Source organism: Alexandromys fortis, unplaced genomic scaffold (assembly GCF_014885135.2).
Source record: "Alexandromys fortis isolate MF-2015 unplaced genomic scaffold, M_Fortis_MF-2015_v1.1 scaffold_48, whole genome shotgun sequence".
In the NCBI taxonomy this organism is placed as follows: domain Eukaryota; kingdom Metazoa; phylum Chordata; class Mammalia; order Rodentia; family Cricetidae; genus Alexandromys; species Alexandromys fortis.
In genome coordinates, this window is record NW_026067947.1 from 5,307,332 (window position 1) to 5,327,152 (window position 19,821).

A 19,821-nucleotide genomic window follows, 5' to 3' on the forward strand; every position below is an offset into this window, starting at 1 on the left:
TCTCACCGAGGAGATGTGGATATATCTCACGAGAAAAGGACCTATCTTTGTTTACCACTTTACATTTCCTGGCCAGAGAGGAGATGCAGGAAGGGATTTGAGTTTTGGTTTGCTTTGCAAAATACTAAACTGTGTCTAAATAATTATTATAAAGGGATGCAAGAAAGTTCAAACAAAGAACCTGACAGGAACAAGCGACACCCAACACTGGAATTAGTGTAAGATGGTGGTGAAGGCTGAGGCCAGGATACAGAAAATACGAAAAATGCTGTGGTTATAAGTCAGCTGGGCTGGGAAAGCACTTGCTTTATAAGCATGAGGACCTGAGTTTCAAGGTACTGAAAAACTCTGAACGCACACACACACACACACACACACACACACACACACACACACGAATTTATACACATAGGAATCACAAGAATGAAATGAAGGAAAACCATTCCTGACAGCCAGATTTCCCCCTTGGGTATCTGTCTCCTCTCTGAGCCTGCCTGGCTCCTCCTCTAACATACTCCAAGTCAGATCTATTTATCAAGGTGAACTAATGGGATTTGCTTTATTGTCTTGAGTCAAAGAAAAACAACAAGAGTTACTTTCATCTCAGGAGTACCGAGATTTAAAATACACTTGCCCAGGGCCTAAGTGACAGGAAATACCTGACCAGCTACTACTTCTTAGGGGACGTAAGAATTGATAAACAAGCGCTGTGGTTTGGCTGACAGCACTGTACAATGACAGTCCTGATGTCAGAGTCCCTGGGCTGGGCTATTTCACAGCCCAAACAAGCAGCAAACAGGAATTCCTTGAGAAACACACACGCCATTCACATCACTTTCAGCTTCAAGACCTGATCATGTGTATGCCCGGCTGCTCAGTTCTGGTTTGCCTGAAACTTGCCATGTAGAGCAGGCCGGTCTCAAACTCAAGAGATCTGCCGGAGTGCCTTTCAAGTGGTGGGATTAAGGACATGTGCCACTGTGCCTGGAATTCAGCTAAGCTTTTTCCTGTGTTCCAGAGATCTGCCAGACCCTCCAGGTGAAGGGCAGAATACATTTAGATTTTGATAAGCTTTTTCTGCTCATCAGGAGACATACATCCAAGAGGACAGTAAACACATCCATGTGGAATGAAACTTTCCTCTGGTTTCTGATGTTTGCTATATGTGGTTTATATTTGTGTGCACTTGTGTATAACAATACTCCTGTGTACTGACGTGTGTGTGTGTGTGTGTGTGTAAGATCACAGGTAGGCATCAGGTATCTTCCTCTATTGCTTTCCACATTTTAGAAAATGGCTTTTACATTTTACTTTATATGGATGTGAATATGTAGGTCAGAGGACAGCTTGGGGTAGTCAGATCTCTCCATCATGTGGCCCTAGGGACCAAACTCAAGTGTGCAAACACTCCTCACTGGACTATCTCACCAGCAGCTCCAAAACTGATTTTATTTTATTTTTTTGAGACAGTTTTTCACTGAACCTGATCTTGCCTTTTGAGATAAACTAGCTAGCTGGGATAGTTAGTATCTGGAATCCCCCTGTCTCTGCCCACCTTCCATCATTTTAAATACAACATCTGGCTCTTTATGTGGCTGCTGGGGATTGAACTCCAGTCTTTGCACAGTGAGCACTTTACTCACTAAGCCAGCTAGTTACTCAGGTCCCCATGCATATCATTAGTTCAAGACCAAATCAACAGAGAACTCTCAGGAAGGCTACAAAATCAAAATCAGGTTGGGGTTGTATTTAAATCAACTTTTTTTTTTTTTTGGTTTTTCAAGACAGGGTTTCTCTTGTGACAGCCTTGGTTGTCCCACTTTTTAAAAGGAAAATAAGTGGGAACCCCCCCCCACCTCTTTGAAAAGCAGAAACCATCTTCCCAGGGAGTAGGCATGACCTTTCACCCCTCCTGGGGTGAGCCTGCCAAACAGCCTCCTGGACCCAGCATAATGGGTTTCTCAGCAATCACCACCCATAGAAGCACCTCTCCACACCAGGATTTTGTAAACACTGGGCTTTGATGTGGTTCCACCTGGGGCAGAGACAAGGTCTTCCTAGTTCAGGCTCTGTTCGCTGTAGCAGCTTCTGAAACTTGTAGTAAGTGAAGTGGATCTTAGTTTACAGAGGTTGCTTTAAAACAGCAGGAGGTGGGCAGAGAAGGGGCCATCATCACAGATGCAATTAAAGGGAATCCCATCTTGTCTCCACGCTAAGTCACTTATGGGCTTTCTTGTTCTGTCTTTTCCTTTAGGGTGCTACGTGTGCTGGCCAAGGCCTCAAGTGATGAGCAATGCCCCCTCCCCCTACAACCCTTACCAATAGGTCCTTTTATAAGTTGGCACTTGCCCAAGGTCCTCTTTGTTGTTAGCTGAGGTCAAATGCTTACATACTGAGGCTTGCCTGTTTCCCTCCCCCTTCCCCAAACTGGGGCTTCAAGGAACTAGATCAGAACAACCTGATGACACACAGCCTGGAGTCATCACCAGCTAGAACACGCAGCCTGGGGTCATCACCAGCCAGGACACACAGACTGGGGTCATCACCAGCTAGGACACACAGCCTAGGGCCATCACCAGCCAGGACACACAGCCTAGGGTCATCACCAGCCAGGACACACAGCCTGAAGTTATCACCAGCTAGGACACACAACCTGGGGTCATCACCAGCTAGGACACACAACCCAGGGTCATCACCAGCTAGGACACACACTCTGGGGTTATCACCAGCAAGGACACATAGCCTGAGGTTATCACCAGCCAGGACACACAATCCAGGGTCATCACCAGCTAGGACACACAGTCTGGAGTTATCACCAGCTAGGACACATAGCCTGGGGTCATCACCAGCTACAAGAGGGAAAACAGTAAAGCCCCAGTCTCACAGGCTCTCCAGTTTGGTAAGATTTTCACAAAGATGATGGGAATCTATGAGCTCATTCCTCTGGTTTCGTAAAGTGGGAAAGGCTGCGGCCCCCACCCGACATTTAAAATGTTGTCCCAGACAGATGACGCTCATCATTTTATCTACTACATATCGTTTATGACAAAACTGTCAGTTTTTAAAAACAAAACTTTGTTTTTGAAACTGTGGTTTTGGCTAAAAGCTACAGGAATTCCACCATAAATCTCATGTCACTCCCCTTGAGGGAAAACACAGTGCGGTAAGTCACTGCCCACATTATTCCAGACTCCAGGCCCAGCACTGACTGCATCTCCTTTTGATCACTTCTCTGCATATCCCTCAACTCTAATCATTTGATTATGTCTAGTTGCCCCAAATCCTACCCCGGTTTCTACTCTAGTTTTGCGAGTGCTGCCAAACCCATGTTTTCTATCTTAGTGATTTTAAATAGCTTCAAAAATGTGTGTGTGTGTGCGCACACATGTGGGAGGGTTCATATGTGCGGAGAGAAAACATAGATCATGACTCAGGGCACAGTGATACATATGTAGAAAACCAGCACTCAGGAGGCCGAGGCAAAAGATCACACAGTCTAGGCTAGAGTGGATCTGTAGCAAGAGCCTACCTCTGAACCTAAATGTTCCTTTGATTGAGCAAAGTTCTATCCATCTTTCAGAGCTCAGTTCGGTGGCCCTTCTCTAGGATTCTTCCCCCTTCAGGGCATCTCTAGTGGTCCTCACCTACCCCATCAGCCTCTCTATGGAGGTGTGAGCTCCAGGAAAGCTGGGGCAGGGGATATGACCCATCTCTATAGGGCTGGCACCTTCTTCTGCTTGGGGATTCAGCACACCATCTTCTCTAGGTTTTCCTGACTCCCATTATTAGTGACATCCTTTGCTTTTGCCCTTCGATTCCCTTTTTCGTCACACTTTTCCCACTCCTATAGTTCACAAGTGGACTTGCTTTGTGCCCGACTCAAGCCCTGTCCAGTAATCATACTCTGTGACTACAGAGCTCCAATCTCCTTGGCCTCTATGGACTTATCCACCCCTAGCAAATAACCGTGCTTACTATGGATTTGTTGAATGAGTAAACCTTGTTTTCTTGAGCTATTTTTAGCTGGTAAACCAGGAAATGGTCAGTGTGAGGAGAGGAAAAAGCAACAGCAGACACTCAGCTAATTCTCCTTGGATGATGAGAGCCTGAAAAACATTCCTTGCTATTCCCCAGAACTCCTTCTGCAGAAATTTTCTTCAAAGCTAAGCTGGCAGAGGAGAATTTGGTCCCTTCTATCTAGTAGAGAGGCCATCGAGGGATGGGGTGGCCAAAGAGCTGTCCTGATAAGAAGACTGGATGGGATGGAACCTTGTCCATGGGTAATGCCAAGGTGGCAGAACAGAGTTCAAGGTGTTATTTCCACATGGGGAGCCCACTCAGTAGATCATCCATTTCTAACCAATCTATACCATATAACTTCTTTCAGCCCTTCGGCTACAAATCAGTGAGGTAACCCAAAGGGTCAACAGTTTGAAAGAGAGGTACTACTAAGCCACTACTGTTACACAAGCTTGAGGAATCTCAGGCACAGGACACTGCTTAGCATGAACAGGTCTGAGTGGGAAACGACAGACACAGAACAAGGCAAAGAGAGACAGCAGAATGAAGCTAGCGAGTGTCCAGTCCTCACACCCCAGACCTCAACCCCTCTTCTAGCCTCCACAGAGAAAAGGAAAAGATAGTTTAGCAATTAACATACCACACATGGCCGGCCGCCAATAATATTGAATCCCAGGGAGCCAGAATCCCGGTGAAGAACAAGAGTCAGGCTTTTGGTTTCTTCACCCTGCAAGACAACAAATTAGTTGAAATGTTGATTTACAAACAGGAAATTGAGGGTAGGTATTATATATATGTATATATATATATATTTTATAAACCTTTATCTCTTGAGAAGTTCAGCCAACGAAAATTCTAGAACCCAATATGAAATTCAGCCCTGCCTTTAGGACCTCGCAGACATGCCTGGATATTGTCTCAACCTGGGATGACCACAAAAGAATGTCTGGAGGTGTCCAGACAGGCTACCAAGCATTCATTATCAATGACTCTTTGGCTTACTGATGCAGCCTTCTTCTGAGTGGCCTGCTGGACGCTGGCTGTCTAGACAGCCATTCTCTTGTTTGTTTCTCTACGCTTCTCAAGGACAGCATTCATGTCATGTCACGAGAGGGTCAAATGGCAATCCTCTCGGAAACGTGAGCACATGCAATGGCCTGTCAATAGTCGTCTGTTTGGGGGACTCGGGGGTGGGGGAGTGTATGTAGGAAACTGTCAGCTGCAAAATGTGGAGTGAAAACAGAAAGCCCTGAACCGTGCTGCAAAGAGGAGGGCTCCTTTCCAGAGACAGTTACTGTCTGATGTACATGAAATATAGAACCACTTAGCACCAAATATGCTGGGCAGGGCTGGACATTATGACACCCTTAAATCCAACAGAATGAAGTGACCTGGGACAGGTCACACAAGTAGCCAAAGGAACAGAGATGCCAGGCACCCTAGCTAATGCTGTCAAGTGATAGAAGAACAGGAAAGGCAGATGCATTCTCATGCCCAAACTGTTCCTCTTTGTTCTGTGATATACACGTTAAGCTCACTAACATTGCTTTGGAATTTTGTCCAGTGAGACAGTTTACAGCTTTCTGTGTTGGACACTGGGAATCACTAAATCCATTTCTTCCTGTGCTCTCTTAGAAGGGTGAAAAGTTAGAAATACATGGTACTTTGGACGAGTTATCTTACATGGCTTACATGCCTGGCTTTCATAACAATCAATAATGGAAACTGTACAGTTACACACTAATCCAAGGCAGATGGCTGTGCTTTGACAACCTCAAATGGTGTACGAAGAAAAATGCATGATCAAATGAACACCAAGTTTATTTTCAAATCTACTATGTGAGAATCATGAAGAGAGGAGGGGGGGCAAGGGGAGGAAGCAAACTTGGAAGAGAAGGGGAGGAGAGGTGAGGGAAGGGGGGAGGATGAGTGAAAAGAAAAGGGAAGGAGAGGAGCAGAAAGCAAAGAATTATATTCTGTTGCATTTCCAGTGGTAACAGCTAATCTTTTCAGTGTTCGCTATGTGCCAGAAACTACACTTGAAGTAAAGTGCTTTATTTTGATGTGGGATGGCCTTCTGTATATGTGCTGCTTATATTGGTTCATGAATAAAGCTCTCTTGGCCAATGGCTTAGCAGAGTAAAGCCAGGTGGGAGATCTGAACAGCGATAGAGAGAAAGAGTAGGTGGAGTCAAGCAGATGCCAGCTAGCTGGCTGCCAAGGAAACAAGACACGTAGAAAATGAGGTAATGCTACAGCCACATGGCAATACACAGACTAATAGAGATGGGTTAATTTAAGATGTAAGAGCTAGCTAGAAATATGCCTGAGCGATTGGCCAAACAGTGTTGTAATTATCTGAGTGATAATTCAGGTCTGGGCGGCTGGGAAATGAAAGTGCAGTTTCTGTTTACATTATTTCATTTACTAACTCACACAGGTCTATAAACTGATGCCATTACCATTCTCCCACTATAGGAAGACTGCCCCAAAGTTGTTACCTGTCATTGGGCTAACACTAAGTTGAGCTTGTATATAGATGAACACCCTCCAGTCCTATCCATCTGTCATACTTGCTTGTCTCACTGTAGCATGTAAAAGGTAATCTTAAGCAGGTCTTTAAAATCTATACCCTGCCCCACATGCTTCAGCTGCTAAAGTTCCTGGAAAGGAATTCATTACCCAGGAGACAGAAACAGAACAAAATCCTGTTTAAATTGAACTATATATTTCCAAAGGATGCTATCTGAGGTACCCAGAGACATGGCCTCGGGTATCTCAGAGCGATTAAGAAAACCATGCCAGAAACACATTATTCCTGAGCCCAAGCGATTAAGAAAACCATGCCAGAAACACATTATTCCTGAGCCCAACAGCAGCTTGCAAAGAACTGTCTCGATGATCAAGCTGGCCTACACCTCCTCCCCAGAAGCAATCCAAGGGAAGTAAGAAGGATGCTTCGCAACCGCCCTGAACTAGTCTGCTGACAGTACAGAATTCAGATGGCACACCTCTTAGGGCTGAGACACAGCAGTAATCTAACGTGCAGTAGACTCGCTAGGGATACTGAGCTGGCTAAGATGAACATCCCTGTGAGCTGAGTTCTTTCATTTCTCCACCCAGCTACCAAAGGCTAGTCTCCGTTCTTCCCCACGAGCGGAAGTTTGCATCCCCTTGGCTCCCAGGGCCATCACCCCCTCTGCCTGGCCATGTGCCCTCCTGCTTTTCCTTTCCTACGGCTTTCCCCAGCAACCTTCACTAGCGCAGTTGTGCAGGTGAAATACAAACTGTGGTTGTCAACACCAGACGCCAGACAACACGCTGGAGATACTAAAATTCATCTCTGAAAAACTGGGTAATCTATTCCTGGGCTCAAACTGCTTCAGAATCGAGCTGTGGAAATGGTTTCCATCCAGTTATATGTTCACCAACTAAAGAGAGGCATCCAAGGGAGAGGTGCGAGGGCCCTCACCCTTGCTGCCTTCCTAACACTTTATTACCATGGTATCTTTAATTTAGAAGACTATTTGAGCAGTACCGGATCATTGGGGAGCTTATCACGAGCCGTGTTACGCAATTTTCTTCCAAATTAAATGTGGAGGAACTGACATGGGAACGAGTTCTTCTTATGGGAATGGCTGATTAAATGGCACAGGCATTCCATTAGCATGTTAGACCTGGAGAAACTTAGGCTCGGGGACAAACACACACAGGCTCAAGGTTGGGTAGAAGTAAAGTAGGAGGAGCCTAAGGACTACAACCCAAGGCCGGTGACGATTCCCGTGTCTCTTCCCCTGAAGGATTTCCCAGAACCCAACACACAGAGGAGCATCCCACTGCAATAGGGGTGGGAAAGAAAAGCAACTCATTATGGAGCCCAGAGACACCTCTATTTCTTGTAGCTGGACAGAGAGTTCTAACACACGACCAACATGTTACTGCCATCCTGGAACTCTGTCCCAGGAGATGGCTGGGCCCTCAGTGTGATGCAGGTCTTCTTGGGAGAGTCTCACATCTTTAGGGTTGAGAAAGGGCACAGATTAACCTTAGAGAAGGGGCTACGGCTATCGAGACTCAGTTGGCATGAAACTTCCCAATGGAGCAGGCCAGCAGGTCATAAGAACTGGAAGCTCACTTCCCAGTAACATAAAGGTGACTTTGCTTGAAATACACATGGCTACCCTCTACCGTTATGAACCTATTGGATCATCTGAACTCTCAGCTGCTCAGCTTACACCTCCAACAGGCAGCTATTTAAGAATTTGGGGAGGAAAAAACTTCAGAGTGGAAGTTACCTATTACATGTACAGCCATGAACCTCTTAATGATGCTTTTCACCCAAGGACTTTTCACTTAAAGTCAGGCTCTATATATGTATATGTGGTCTCATGTGATGTTATGTCCTAGTGTCGCCTGAGTATAAATAGACTTTATGATGCTTTCATGTGACAGAACACATTTCTCAGATCATCTCCTTGTGAAGCGATGTGTTACTCCACTTTGATTGTCTGAGAGGCACTCTTCGAAGGGCTTCTCTTTCAGCACTGCAGGGTGTGACCTGCCCTCTGGAGACAAAGTCCCTAAGGATTTCAGCCTTATTCTGTTCCTCTCCCCTGCCTTCAGAAGCTTGGCCCCAGGCTATCACTCACCAGTAAGGCTCCTCCCTCCATCCCTGTCTCAGTCACCATGAACTCTTCCTAAAACTCCTTTTTGCCAAGCGGCGGCTGTTTCTGGCTCAATGCAGTTGGCTTGTGGAACGGAGTTTGCTTAACTGGAAAGCTGCCCAGTGGGTATAGGGGAAATGGAACTGACGGACTGACCGACCGCTAGGCTGTCTGGGATGACAGGACACCTCTTGGCTTCAGATTAGCAAAGCTCCTTGAGGCTCACACAGCTGGGAAACAGACCCATCTGTTGACTAGTGACATGAAAGTGCTGTATATTTGGCTGTCGCCAAGCAAAGAATGTGCAGAGTTGGGGGTTGGAGGGACCAGGAGACAGAGCCCTCTGCCAGCAGTTCTCTAAGGAAGGGCTGGGGATGTCTTCATTCCCTGCACTAGGAGGCTTTGTCCTCTTTGTAGTTCAGGCTTCGCCAATGAAACAGCATAGACTAAGCCCCTCCTTGTAATTCAAATTCAAGTGGAAATAAAGGATTCTTGGAGGAAGAACAGAAGAGGACACTGTGTGAGCCTAAGTTAGAGGGGGTCATGCACATGATACTGGAATATAAGCTTCAGTTGGATGAGACGGCCGTGGGAGAAAGAGCGGGATGTGTGGATGCATGGCTTACCAAGACAGGAGTAGAGAGAATGGAGAGAGATGAAGGGCCCAAGAAGGCTGGTATTTGGGACCAAAGAACAACTTTTGTGGGGGGTTAAGTTCTGCAGAATTTCTCTCTCTCTCTCTCTCTCTCTCTCTCTCTCTCTCTCTCTCTCTCTCTCGCACACACACACACACACACATACACACACATCTGCAAGTCAAACAGCATGTGTTTGAGAAATAATGTAACAAACAGTTCTCAGGTCTGCCCTATTCAAAAGTTTGCCACATTAATTTAAACAAACTCCTTGCAAAACCCCTGAGTGTTTAATTTTGTATTTCCACCAATAAGCTAAGTTTCAAATTCATATCTTTAATTTTTGCCATTGACTCATTCGCTTTCCCAGTGACTGGTTCAAAGGCAATGATTCATGGAAATAACCAAACACAATGCAAACCGCCATCATGACCTCAAGTGCGACATCCTTAATGTGTCCATCAAGAGTGTCATGATGGGACTGACTGTTTGTGTGCCCTCAATATTTAGATGTCAGGTGGTTAGGAGACGGCTCAGTCAGTAAAGTGCTGGCCTTGCAAGCGAAATGACTGTCACATGGACTGGTGGTGCAGGCTTGTAATCCCAGTGCTGGAGATGTGGAAACTGGCAGACTCCTGTGGTCCTCTGGCTGTCCAGCTTACCACACATGCCAAGTCCCATGCCACTCAAAGACCTTGCCTCAAAAACAAAATGGACATCACCTGAGGAATAACACTGAACGTTGTCCTATATACTATATATATTGTCCCTAAATTCCCTCCACATACATATATGTATATACACATGTGCGTTTTCAAGTTCCTTTTGTTAAAATCCTAAGTCTCGACATCAATGGAAGAATGGAGGCGTGTTGAAATATGATTAGGAATCAATGTACTTATAAGAGGCCCCAGAGGGTCTTGCCTCTCCTATAAAGGTGATGGAGGAGTTACTTTCATTTAATAAAGAAACTGCCTTGGCCCATTTGATAGGCCAACCCTTAGGTGGGTGGAGTAAACAGAACAGAATGCTGGGAGAAAGACGCCAAGTCAGGCAGTTGCCATGATTCTCCCACCCACACAGCCGCAGGTTAAGATCTTTCCTGGTAAGCCAGATTGTGGGCTACACAGATTATTAGAAATGGGTTAGATCAATATGAAAGATCTAGCCAATAAGAGGCTGAAACTAATGGGCCAGGCAGTGTTTAAAAGAATACAGTTTCCGTGTAATTATTTCGGGTAAAGCTAGCCGGCTGGCGAAACGCAGCCCACCGGTCCTACCATCAACATAAAGGCATGGGAGGAAGGAAGGGAGTGAGGATGGGAGGGAGGAAGGGAGGGAGAAAGAGAGGGAAGGAGGGAGGGAGAGAGGGAAGGATGGGAGGAAGGAAGAAGCAAAGGAATGAAGGAATGAAGGAATGAAGGAACGAAGGAAGAAAAGTTGGTTGTCTGTGAGCCAAGGCTGTCTCAGGCCCTCACCTGACACTGAATGTACCACAATTGTTTTCTTGGGCTTCTCAGGCTCCAAAGCATGAGAAAACAGGTTCTATGGCTTACAAACTACCCAGGTTATGACATTTTTGTTATAGCAATTCAAATGGACTAAGAGAGGGTGGGTAAGAGTTTGTGAAATTTAGTTTTTAACAGGGTCTCACTATGTAGCACAGGACAACCCTTGAATGTGATCCTCCTGCCATAGCCTCCTGAATACAATGGTAAAAGCAATATTTTTTTTTTGTTTAAATATCCAAAGACCCACCCCAAAGTATTTTCTTTGCCAAATTAGAAAGAGAAAAGTCTACCTCACTTAAGAGTTGCAAGACCATTATATTCTTGTTTATAGGATCTGGGAGTTCCTTCCCAGAATCCCTGAATATCAGGGGAGAAGACACATGTCATCCTTCAGACCACAGTCTGATAGCCATCGCACGCTAGCTTGGTACCTTGCATCCAGTTCTGACCCTCCACCTAATGGGATATTCTGTCCCTCTCTTCATGGTGCTGCAGAGGGGCTGCGGGCACCTGACAACAGCTGCTGGCAAACAGGGTGAGTTGCTTGCCAAGTCTCCTCCTGGTACACCCATCCCAGTTCCCAAGGCTGTGATTGCTGCAGGCCACACTCATACCAAGGTTACACACTGTCTTTGCCCTGTTACACACTGGTAATTATACATGTGGCATGGTGAGAAAGATGCTCACCCAAGCCCATATGTTAGTTATTTTCTTTACAAGAGTAACCATTATGTTACACCAGTCCCATTCTTATTGGGAGTAGCTTATTAGGGCACCATTGCTGGAGGCAGGGAGAGAGTGGTGGCCTGACAGATACAAAGCCTGAACAGGCGAAGAGTCAGTGTCAGGAGTGTTTTCAATTTGTACATAGGTGTCCCCGGAGCTAAAGATGCTCAATTTTGCCTTTATACCAATCAACATCCACCACAGTATACTGTATACTGGTACTCAGTATACAAGGATGCGAAGAACTGAACAACAGAATATATTTGGAAGGACTTCATGTACTTCCCTTCATGAACCCCTCTTAAAGTAAGTTGGAAAAAAAATGAAAGAAATGAAGAACTAATTCATCCTGGACAGCATCACTGTATTTCTTTATTTATTTTGCCTGTGTGTTTTTGATTGCCAAGTTCTGTTTTGCCTTGTACTCCCCATGCATTGCAAAGGATCTGTGAACATGGATGGAAATTACTGCAAGGGGAGAAATCCAGAGTATGCCAGCCAAAAAACAACCAGAAAGAGCCAGGGGGTAGAAAAAGACAAGATCTCCTGAATAAATTGGGAGCATGGGGACCTTGGGAGAGGGTTGAAGGGGAGGGAAGAGACAGGGAGAGGAGCAGAGAAAAATGTAGAGCTCAATAAAATCAATTTTTAAAAAGAGAGCCAAGAGGAACACAGTGGGCAAGCTACTGAACTGTCTGGGTTCTGCTCTTGCCACAGTAGGGAGTAACAAGGTCTCCCTGAGGATGAACTAGAAGACTCCATCCATGCTCCACCCTACGTGGTGCTAGCCACAGATGACAACAGTCCTTTCAAAGCCTGTAGGAGACTTCTGGAAGAGTACTACTCAGAATGATAAGCTATTCTTATTTTTTAATTTGTTAAATTTTAATTAAAGTATAATTACATCTTTTTCCTCTTTCCTTCTTCTAACTCTTCCTATGGCCCCCTTCTCCCTATCAAATTCATGGCCTCTTCTCATAAATACAACCTGTTGAATTTGTTTAGGATTTGTTATATGTATGTGATTTCAGGAGCAACTAGTTGATATCAGATAAAGCATTCTTGTTCTGATAAAAGTGCATGAGATTGAAGTCAGGAAACACTAGGTTTGCCTTTAGAATTCCACTTCTGGTTTTAACCAAATGATTTGGAATATTTCTGTTTGGGGGAAGTATTTTTCTGGTTTTGTTTATTTGTTGCTGTTTTTGTTTTTAATTTTGTTTTGTATATGCACGTGTGTACCTGTTCCTGTGAATGTACACATATATGCAAATGTGTACTCATGTATGGAAAGGAGGCCAGATGTCAACATCCAGGGTTTTCCTTCAATTGCTCTCCACTATACACACATACACACATACACGCATACACACAGACAGACAGTCAGGTCTCCCTGAATCTGGAACGCATCAGTTCAGCTAGGCTGGCTGGTGATCGCACAACAGGGGTTCTCTAGTCTCTGCCTCCCTCAGGCTGGTGTCATAGGTGTACACTATGTGGGTGCTGGGGATTCAAACTCAGGTCCTCATACTTGCGCAGCAAGCGCTTCACCCACCAAGCTATCTCCCCAGTTCCTGGCTGGAAACACTTTGTCTCCATAAAGAAAGAGGAGGATGGCAGGCAAATTCTACTTTATGAAGATGATGCCTCAAGACACGAACATATGTCTGTACACACGGCACCCTAAGGTGTCAGCAACCAGCGAAACCTGCTGAATGCTTTTCTTCCCCTTTAAGCACTCTGGGGACCAGTACAGTGAGTAGTACCTGACACAAAACCTCTCATTTATCAAATACTTACCCAGAGAGGCAAGCATCACCTCCGAGCATTAAAAGAACCACCCATACATAAATCTCAGGAGGATTTCCAACCCCAACTGTTGAGTTATACACGCTGACTCCAATATAACTAATATATCTGTAAACCAAATCCTCACCTTCTCTATAAACCACTGAGACAGAAAACAACTGTCAGCCCACATTTCTTTGAGCTGAAAGCGGCTGTTTTGTTAAATACACGAAGGAATGCCTATTTGCTAACACTTGTCAGAAATAAAGAACACCCAATGGCAAACACGGAGTAGATTCCTTTCAAAGCCTTCACACATCTGGAATACTTTTTGATACAATTATTTGTTAAATTGACTTATCTCCACTTCTAAACTGCCAAAGGAGTTTCGGGGATTTGGATCTTTATACAGCTTGATCCGGGTGGATCACATAGAAGAAAAATGATGTCTCCCAAAAACCTGGAAACAATTTGAGGGATGGATGACATAGAAAAATGTATTGTTTGTAACGTCAGTCCATTCTTCATGAGCAACCCAAAAGGTTTTCATGGCTGATAAGGGTGTCCATCGAGTACTTATGAAACACAGGGCAAGGACTCTAAGAGGGAGAGAGGAGCTCTCAACCAGACAGACCCTTCTAATTATAGTTATAACTAGCATGCATTCCATGAACAAGGGCGAGCTTTAGGACACTAGATATCATCTATAAGAGCAGAGAAGCCTAGCTTCTGGATGTTGAACCGAGATAGGAAGGATAGGGAGTAAATTATTTACCAAGAATAAACCTAGGTGGACAGAAAGGCCCAGGGTAAGAGGAGTGAGGCAGGAAGCGAGCAGGTTCCCTAGAGAAGCATGATTGGAAGCATTGTTCCAGGGAGGGATAAAGCTGGTGCAAAGGTTCAGAGGTAGTTAAGTAGGGAGCTTGGAGGCTTGCCCTCAGAGTCCTCAGGCGTCAATGAAGCCGACACAAGACAAAGGAGAACACCAACAGGTGGAAGCAGTGGGAAGCAGTTTGCTGGACCATTTGCCTCCTCCCACCCAGCGCAGCAGAGAGAACACAGTTGAGGGTGCGATGAGACTTAACATTTGTAAGAAGTTATTGCTAGTGCTAGGTATGGTGTGAAATAAAACGGTATAAAGAGGAACTTCCGGTCCAGGGAGATGATGTCACCATGGTGGTAAATGAAAGAAAAGCCAGTCTTGTTCCTCACTGTGGAGTAGATGCAGGTAGATCTCACTGTCACAGCCCGGGGAACGCCACTCTCTTAAGTGCGCTGATGCCAGGGCATGTGGCTACACACACCCCATCACTAGCAACACAGGCACAGCAGGGACAGCCAGCACAAATATCAGCTGTGCCAAGGTTGAGAACCTCTGAACGAAACAGAACACACTGTCTGAATGACCTACAGAAGAGAGACTAGATAGGTGCATAATTGGTTTCAAAGATAAAAACCACAGATCCAATGACTGTCTGGACGCCAGGAGTCAATGGGCAGAAGGCGCCAAGATGGGCCTCAGCTTTCTCAGCGACCCTGAAGTTTCATCAAGAGATTCTCTTCTGCCAGAGAGCAAAACCAGACTTGCTGTAGAATGCCTTTACTCTTACAAGACAGGTAGGTAGGTTAGGGAGGTCAAGGAGGGAAACTGAGGGTGGGAACAAGTTTCTTTAGCTGAAGGATAGCACAGATCCCAAGGCTACTACCAAGAGATGTGGCCTCAGGTAAGCCAGAGGTATCTTCCTAGAGCCCCGCTGCTGATGGCGGTTTTAAAATATGGTCCTGGTCTTAAAATGTTTAGACAATGGTCCGAAGGGTAGGAATTAATTCACCCAGCATTTATGAAGCCAACACTGTATAGAAAAAAATCATAACCAGGGGTAGGGGTGAGCTCAGTGGTAGGGTACTTGCTTAGCATTGCGAGATTGTGAGTTCCTGAGACTGTTCGGTAGGCAAGACTGTGCGGTATGGGTTTCACCACATTCTCCAAGGATTCCTAGCACACTGAGGTCTGAAAAAACAGTAATAACACTTCAACCGGAGCAAACCACATGGTACAGTCCGGCCAAACCCAGGGTGCTCAGGTGCTGTCAAATACAAAATCCTAAGACAATATGAAGAACACCAGACCTTTTATGAAGCAAGTTTTATTGCATGCTTCAATTTACAGTGGAGAAACAAACACTGGAATTTAGAAAAATATGGAATAAAAGTTTTGTATCTGAGAGTTTCCAGGCAACCTAAATCCTTCTGCCTCTGGCAAAGAATAAACAGAACCTAGGAGGGACAGAAAGTTGGCCCAATGAAATACACAAGTCCTTAAACAAGTTCCCCGTGGGAGGGGTTACAGCTGACACAGGAATTGCTGACCCTCTCAGCAAAGGCCATGGAGGGTTAACTTGGGGACAAGAGGAGCAAGCTTCCCTAAGACCTCAGCTGAAGCTGGCTAAGGATTAAAGCCAGAGACAGCAGTAAGGGCAGTTTTGGATCAAGACATCCTTGGCTGTCTCCAAGCCTGGCACAGAGTTCCATGTAAGTCCTGAGCAGGGCTCCCACTCCAGTATGGGAGCTTTGTGTCTTTCGGAAATCAACATCTTGTTCTTAAGTGTCGCACCCTTGATTCTTGGTCCCACTTACCCCACAGAGCTCCAAAACACATCCACAATTCTGATTCAAGAATCATATTCTTGATTCTAAGAGAGCGTTTACCCAAACATCCCAGAAAGAAAATAGAAAGGCAAGAAGAAATAATAAACTATCTCAACAATGAATGATGTATGAGCTCAGAAGGAGTGAATGGCTTATTTATAAACAGGCGTCACTCGTAAGACCGACACAGGAAGCCCGGATGACAGCACAAACAAGAGACACTTGGAAAAGCCTTCACCCCAAGCCTGGCGCCTGGCTGAAAAGCAAGCTCAGCCCTCTGTTTGGGTGAGCTGCAAGCTCACCCCAGTCTTTTGTGCGCCTGTGCGGTCCTCCGTGAGCCTCGGAGCTGTAAATATTTGCCCTTCGCCCGGAGCTGGCCAGCTGTGGAGACTGCAGCTGACAGACAGGCCAGAAGCCAGAGAGGGGGTGAAGGGTGGAAACTTTCAGGCCCTGTGTGCAGGCATGGAAGAAAGAGTAGGGGAGGGAATGTGGGGGAGAACATAGCAGACACGGGTCCCTGGGGCCCCCTTGGGCAAATATGCTCCCCTCTCTGACAGGCCATCTGGAGCAGGCAGCCAGAGTGGCAGCAGCAGGGTCCACACCCCTTACCAGGAGGCAGAAGCACCCAGCTGTTGCAGTGGCAGTCTTGCTGGCTGGCAAACCAGCCGTTCTCAAGTGTGTGTGTGTGGGGGGGGGGGATGTGGTCCTTGAGAGGACTCTTGACAATACCTGGAGACATTTTTGGGATGTTGGGGTTTGAGAGGAAAGTCTACTGGCATCGGGGAGGTTGTTCCCAGGAATACTTTTCAGTGTTCTACCCGGTACCTGACAACAGAAGTCCTAAAACACCACCCCAACAACAAAGAGTTACCAAGCCCCCCAAATATCAACCCACATCTAGACGGAAACAAAGTCTAGTGAAACCTGTCTTCATCGGAGGCACAGCCTGAACTCACTCCTTTCACGTGAGTACCACTACAAGGGTTTTGAATGGGTTATATAATCCCCCACCCCCACCAGTCAGTGCCCTCCTCTGTAAGGATTAGGTGATATGTAAAACACCTCACCTCCCACTGCTGTTGGCCCTTAACAGAGTAACTGGTCCTGGAGGTTATACTGCGACACAACACATTCGTGGTAGGGCAATGCTCCTCAGCCTTCCTAGTGCTGTGACCCTTTGACCCTTACACACAGTTCCTCAGGTTATGGTAACCATCGACCACAAAAATTATCCCATTGCTGCTTCATTGCTGGAATTTTGCTACGGTTATAGTCGTAATGTAAATATCAGATAGGCAGGATAGCCAATATGTGACCCCCCTCCCCAAATGGGGTCGCGACCCACAGGTTGAGAATCACTGGACTAGTGAGATGAGTGATTAAAATCCACTTCTGAACCTTAAAGTCCTGACCTAAACGTAAGATTGTCCCTCCAGGAGCCTTGGTTTCTCCATTTACAAAATGGCACACATCGTACCTATGTTCCTTACTGGGGGTGGGGGCGATGAAGAAGAAAGAAACGAAATGATTGGAAGAGCTGAGGTGGGTAAAGCCTCAGGAGTGGAGGCTGATAGAATGACCCTGATCGGCAGGGCAGAGGAAGGGCCCCGGAGGGGTTTAAGGTAATTGTAGGCACTCTCAGACAGGCACTATGCCAGTTCATTTCCTCCGTTCTCACCTAGATGTAAACAGCATCGTTTGACACTAGAGGTAAACTGAGGCACCCGTGGCGGATAAGCCACAGGCTGTCTCCCCAAAGGCAGAGATCTGAAATCAGTTCTAACTCCAGCAGACGGGCACTAATGATCACTTTCTAGTTATTGGGGGCAAGGTGGGGGGTCGCTGGATTCTTTCTGGATTGCCCAAATGAGTAGTCTTAGGGTGCCTGCTTGCCTGTGTTTTCCTGCTTAAGCAAACCACAGTTTCCAACTTCAGAGGGGTTAAGCTGCTTGCTCAAGGTCAGCCAGTGAGCTGGCAGGAAAGCCAGTGTTTGAATGCAGCCCTTACCCTGGGGCCTCTCTCCTGGCATCCCTTTCAAGCTGCACCACAAGGGGCTCTGATTATTCCTGGGATCTCAGCAGATTCATGGATCCAGGTCACTGTGCAGTGCCACATCCACAAGGGCTGTGACTCTGGTCTCAAGGCAGGATGGGCAGCTTCCCCAGGATCACCAGGCCAGCCTGCAGGGCAAAGCCTCTCAACACAACTCTGATTCTGAAATTTTCTACACTTGGTTGTGGGTTCCTTTGGGTGTTTGCAGGCACTCTTCTGCCCCCCCCCCCACCCCCCAAAACTGCTGTTGCTCTACCTCACCCTGTGTGTCCTGCTTGTTGGGACCTTACTTTCTCAGTTCAGATTAAGTAACTCCGCGCGGAGCGATGCAGCTGGCAAGCACAGCCAACAAGGGGGTGTTAAAGATACACCCAGGGAAGACCCTAGCATCCCATACTTAAAGGACCGGGGTGCGGCTCTAGGTCAGTTAAGGCGCCTCATCAGGAGGGGAGGCCACAGTGGGAAATCGCCTACCTTGCCGGCGGGCGGCGTGGCCACGCAGCGGCTGAGCGAGTCGAGGCGCGCGCTGTACTCGGTGAACTTCTTCTGGTAGCGCAGCGCGGTCATCTGCAGTTCGAGCTGCGCCGCGGCCAGCTGCGCCACCAGCGACTTCTCGCGCTTGCCGGCCCGCAGCGCCTCCTTCTTGAGCGCCTTGTGCAGCGCGCCCAGGCGGGCCTGCAGCGCGCCGTTGTGAGCCCGCAAAGCCCGCGCGCAGCAGTGGCCGCCCGCGCGCTGCTCGCCGTGCGTCAGCGGCAGCCCGCAGCCCTCCTGGCAGCGGCCCACGGGCCGCGCGTCGCACGCGTCGCGCATGTGGGCCTCCACGTCGCGTCGCAGCAGCAGCTGGCCGCAGCCCGCGTGGCGGCAGCGCGCGGGCGCGAAGTCGCAGCGCTCCAGGTGCTCGGGCAGCTCCTGCAACTTGACCACCCGGCCGCAGCCCCGCGCCGCGTGCGCGCACTTGATGTCCAACTTCAGGATGAGGCGCTTAAGCGGCAGGACGTGGTTGAGCTCCTTGGCCGACAGGCGACCGCGACAACGCGCCGGGCAGCTGCCCTCCTGCACTACCCAGGGCAGCACGCAACCGGCACAGAATACGTGGCCGCACGGGGTGGTCAGCGGGTCCTCCAGGACTTTGTGACACAGCGCGCACTTCAGATCAGGGTCCACGTCGCCATCGAAGCGGTCCAACTCGAAACCCATGGTGGCGGCCGGGGCCCGGTGTCGCCGCCGGGCGACCGGCCGCCCCCTCCCTCCCTCCCTGCGAGGCGGCCCAGACACGCCGGCTACGCCGCCCGCTCTCCAGCTAGCTCTCCCAGGACTGAGCCTAATTGCTCCAGACTTCCTCGGAAAATGCCCGAGGAACAGGACTCCTCCGGCCGTATTGGCACGAGCGCGAGCGCACTCACATCCTGCCTCAGCGGCCTGGCGACCCTCCTTCTGCCAAAGGGAGGGGGGCCGCGAGGCAGAAGGGGCTGAGGCGAACAAGAAGCAAAGAAACCTGCCAGAGACGCGAGATGGACTCCCTCTTAGGGGGTCTCCTCTCCGCTCTCTTGGGGGCTTTGCTAAAGGACAAAATACGACAGCAGCGAGCACCTCGCTCAGTTTGGAGCTGCTTTTGTGGCTTTCGCCTGGAGAAGTTTCCCCGCAACCCTTCAGGTCTTTGCACTCCTCGCCTCCTCCTTTCCCTTGTGTCTGCTTTTAAGAGCGAAAAATATCTCAGACCCCGCTATCTCTGTATTTACGGTCTTTATTTATTTATTTCTCTAGGGGGAAAGTTCC

At 47.5% G+C, this 19,821-nt stretch overlaps 1 protein-coding gene across 1 annotated transcript in view; it reads right to left on the reverse strand.

Annotated features, from left to right (window-relative positions):
- Pdzrn3 (PDZ domain containing ring finger 3) overlaps positions 1–19,328 on the reverse strand; it is a 225,089-nt gene extending 205,761 nt beyond the window's left edge. Inside the window, exons 1-2 of the mRNA XM_050149400.1 lie at positions 18,520–19,328; positions 4,661–4,747 (exon numbers count right to left, since the gene is read on the reverse strand). Coding sequence (XP_050005357.1) covers positions 4,661–4,747; positions 18,520–19,242 — 810 coding nt within the window. The 5' untranslated portion in view covers positions 19,243–19,328. The remainder of the gene's footprint in view (positions 1–4,660; positions 4,748–18,519) is intronic.
- Between the last annotated feature and the right edge of the window lie 493 nt (positions 19,329–19,821).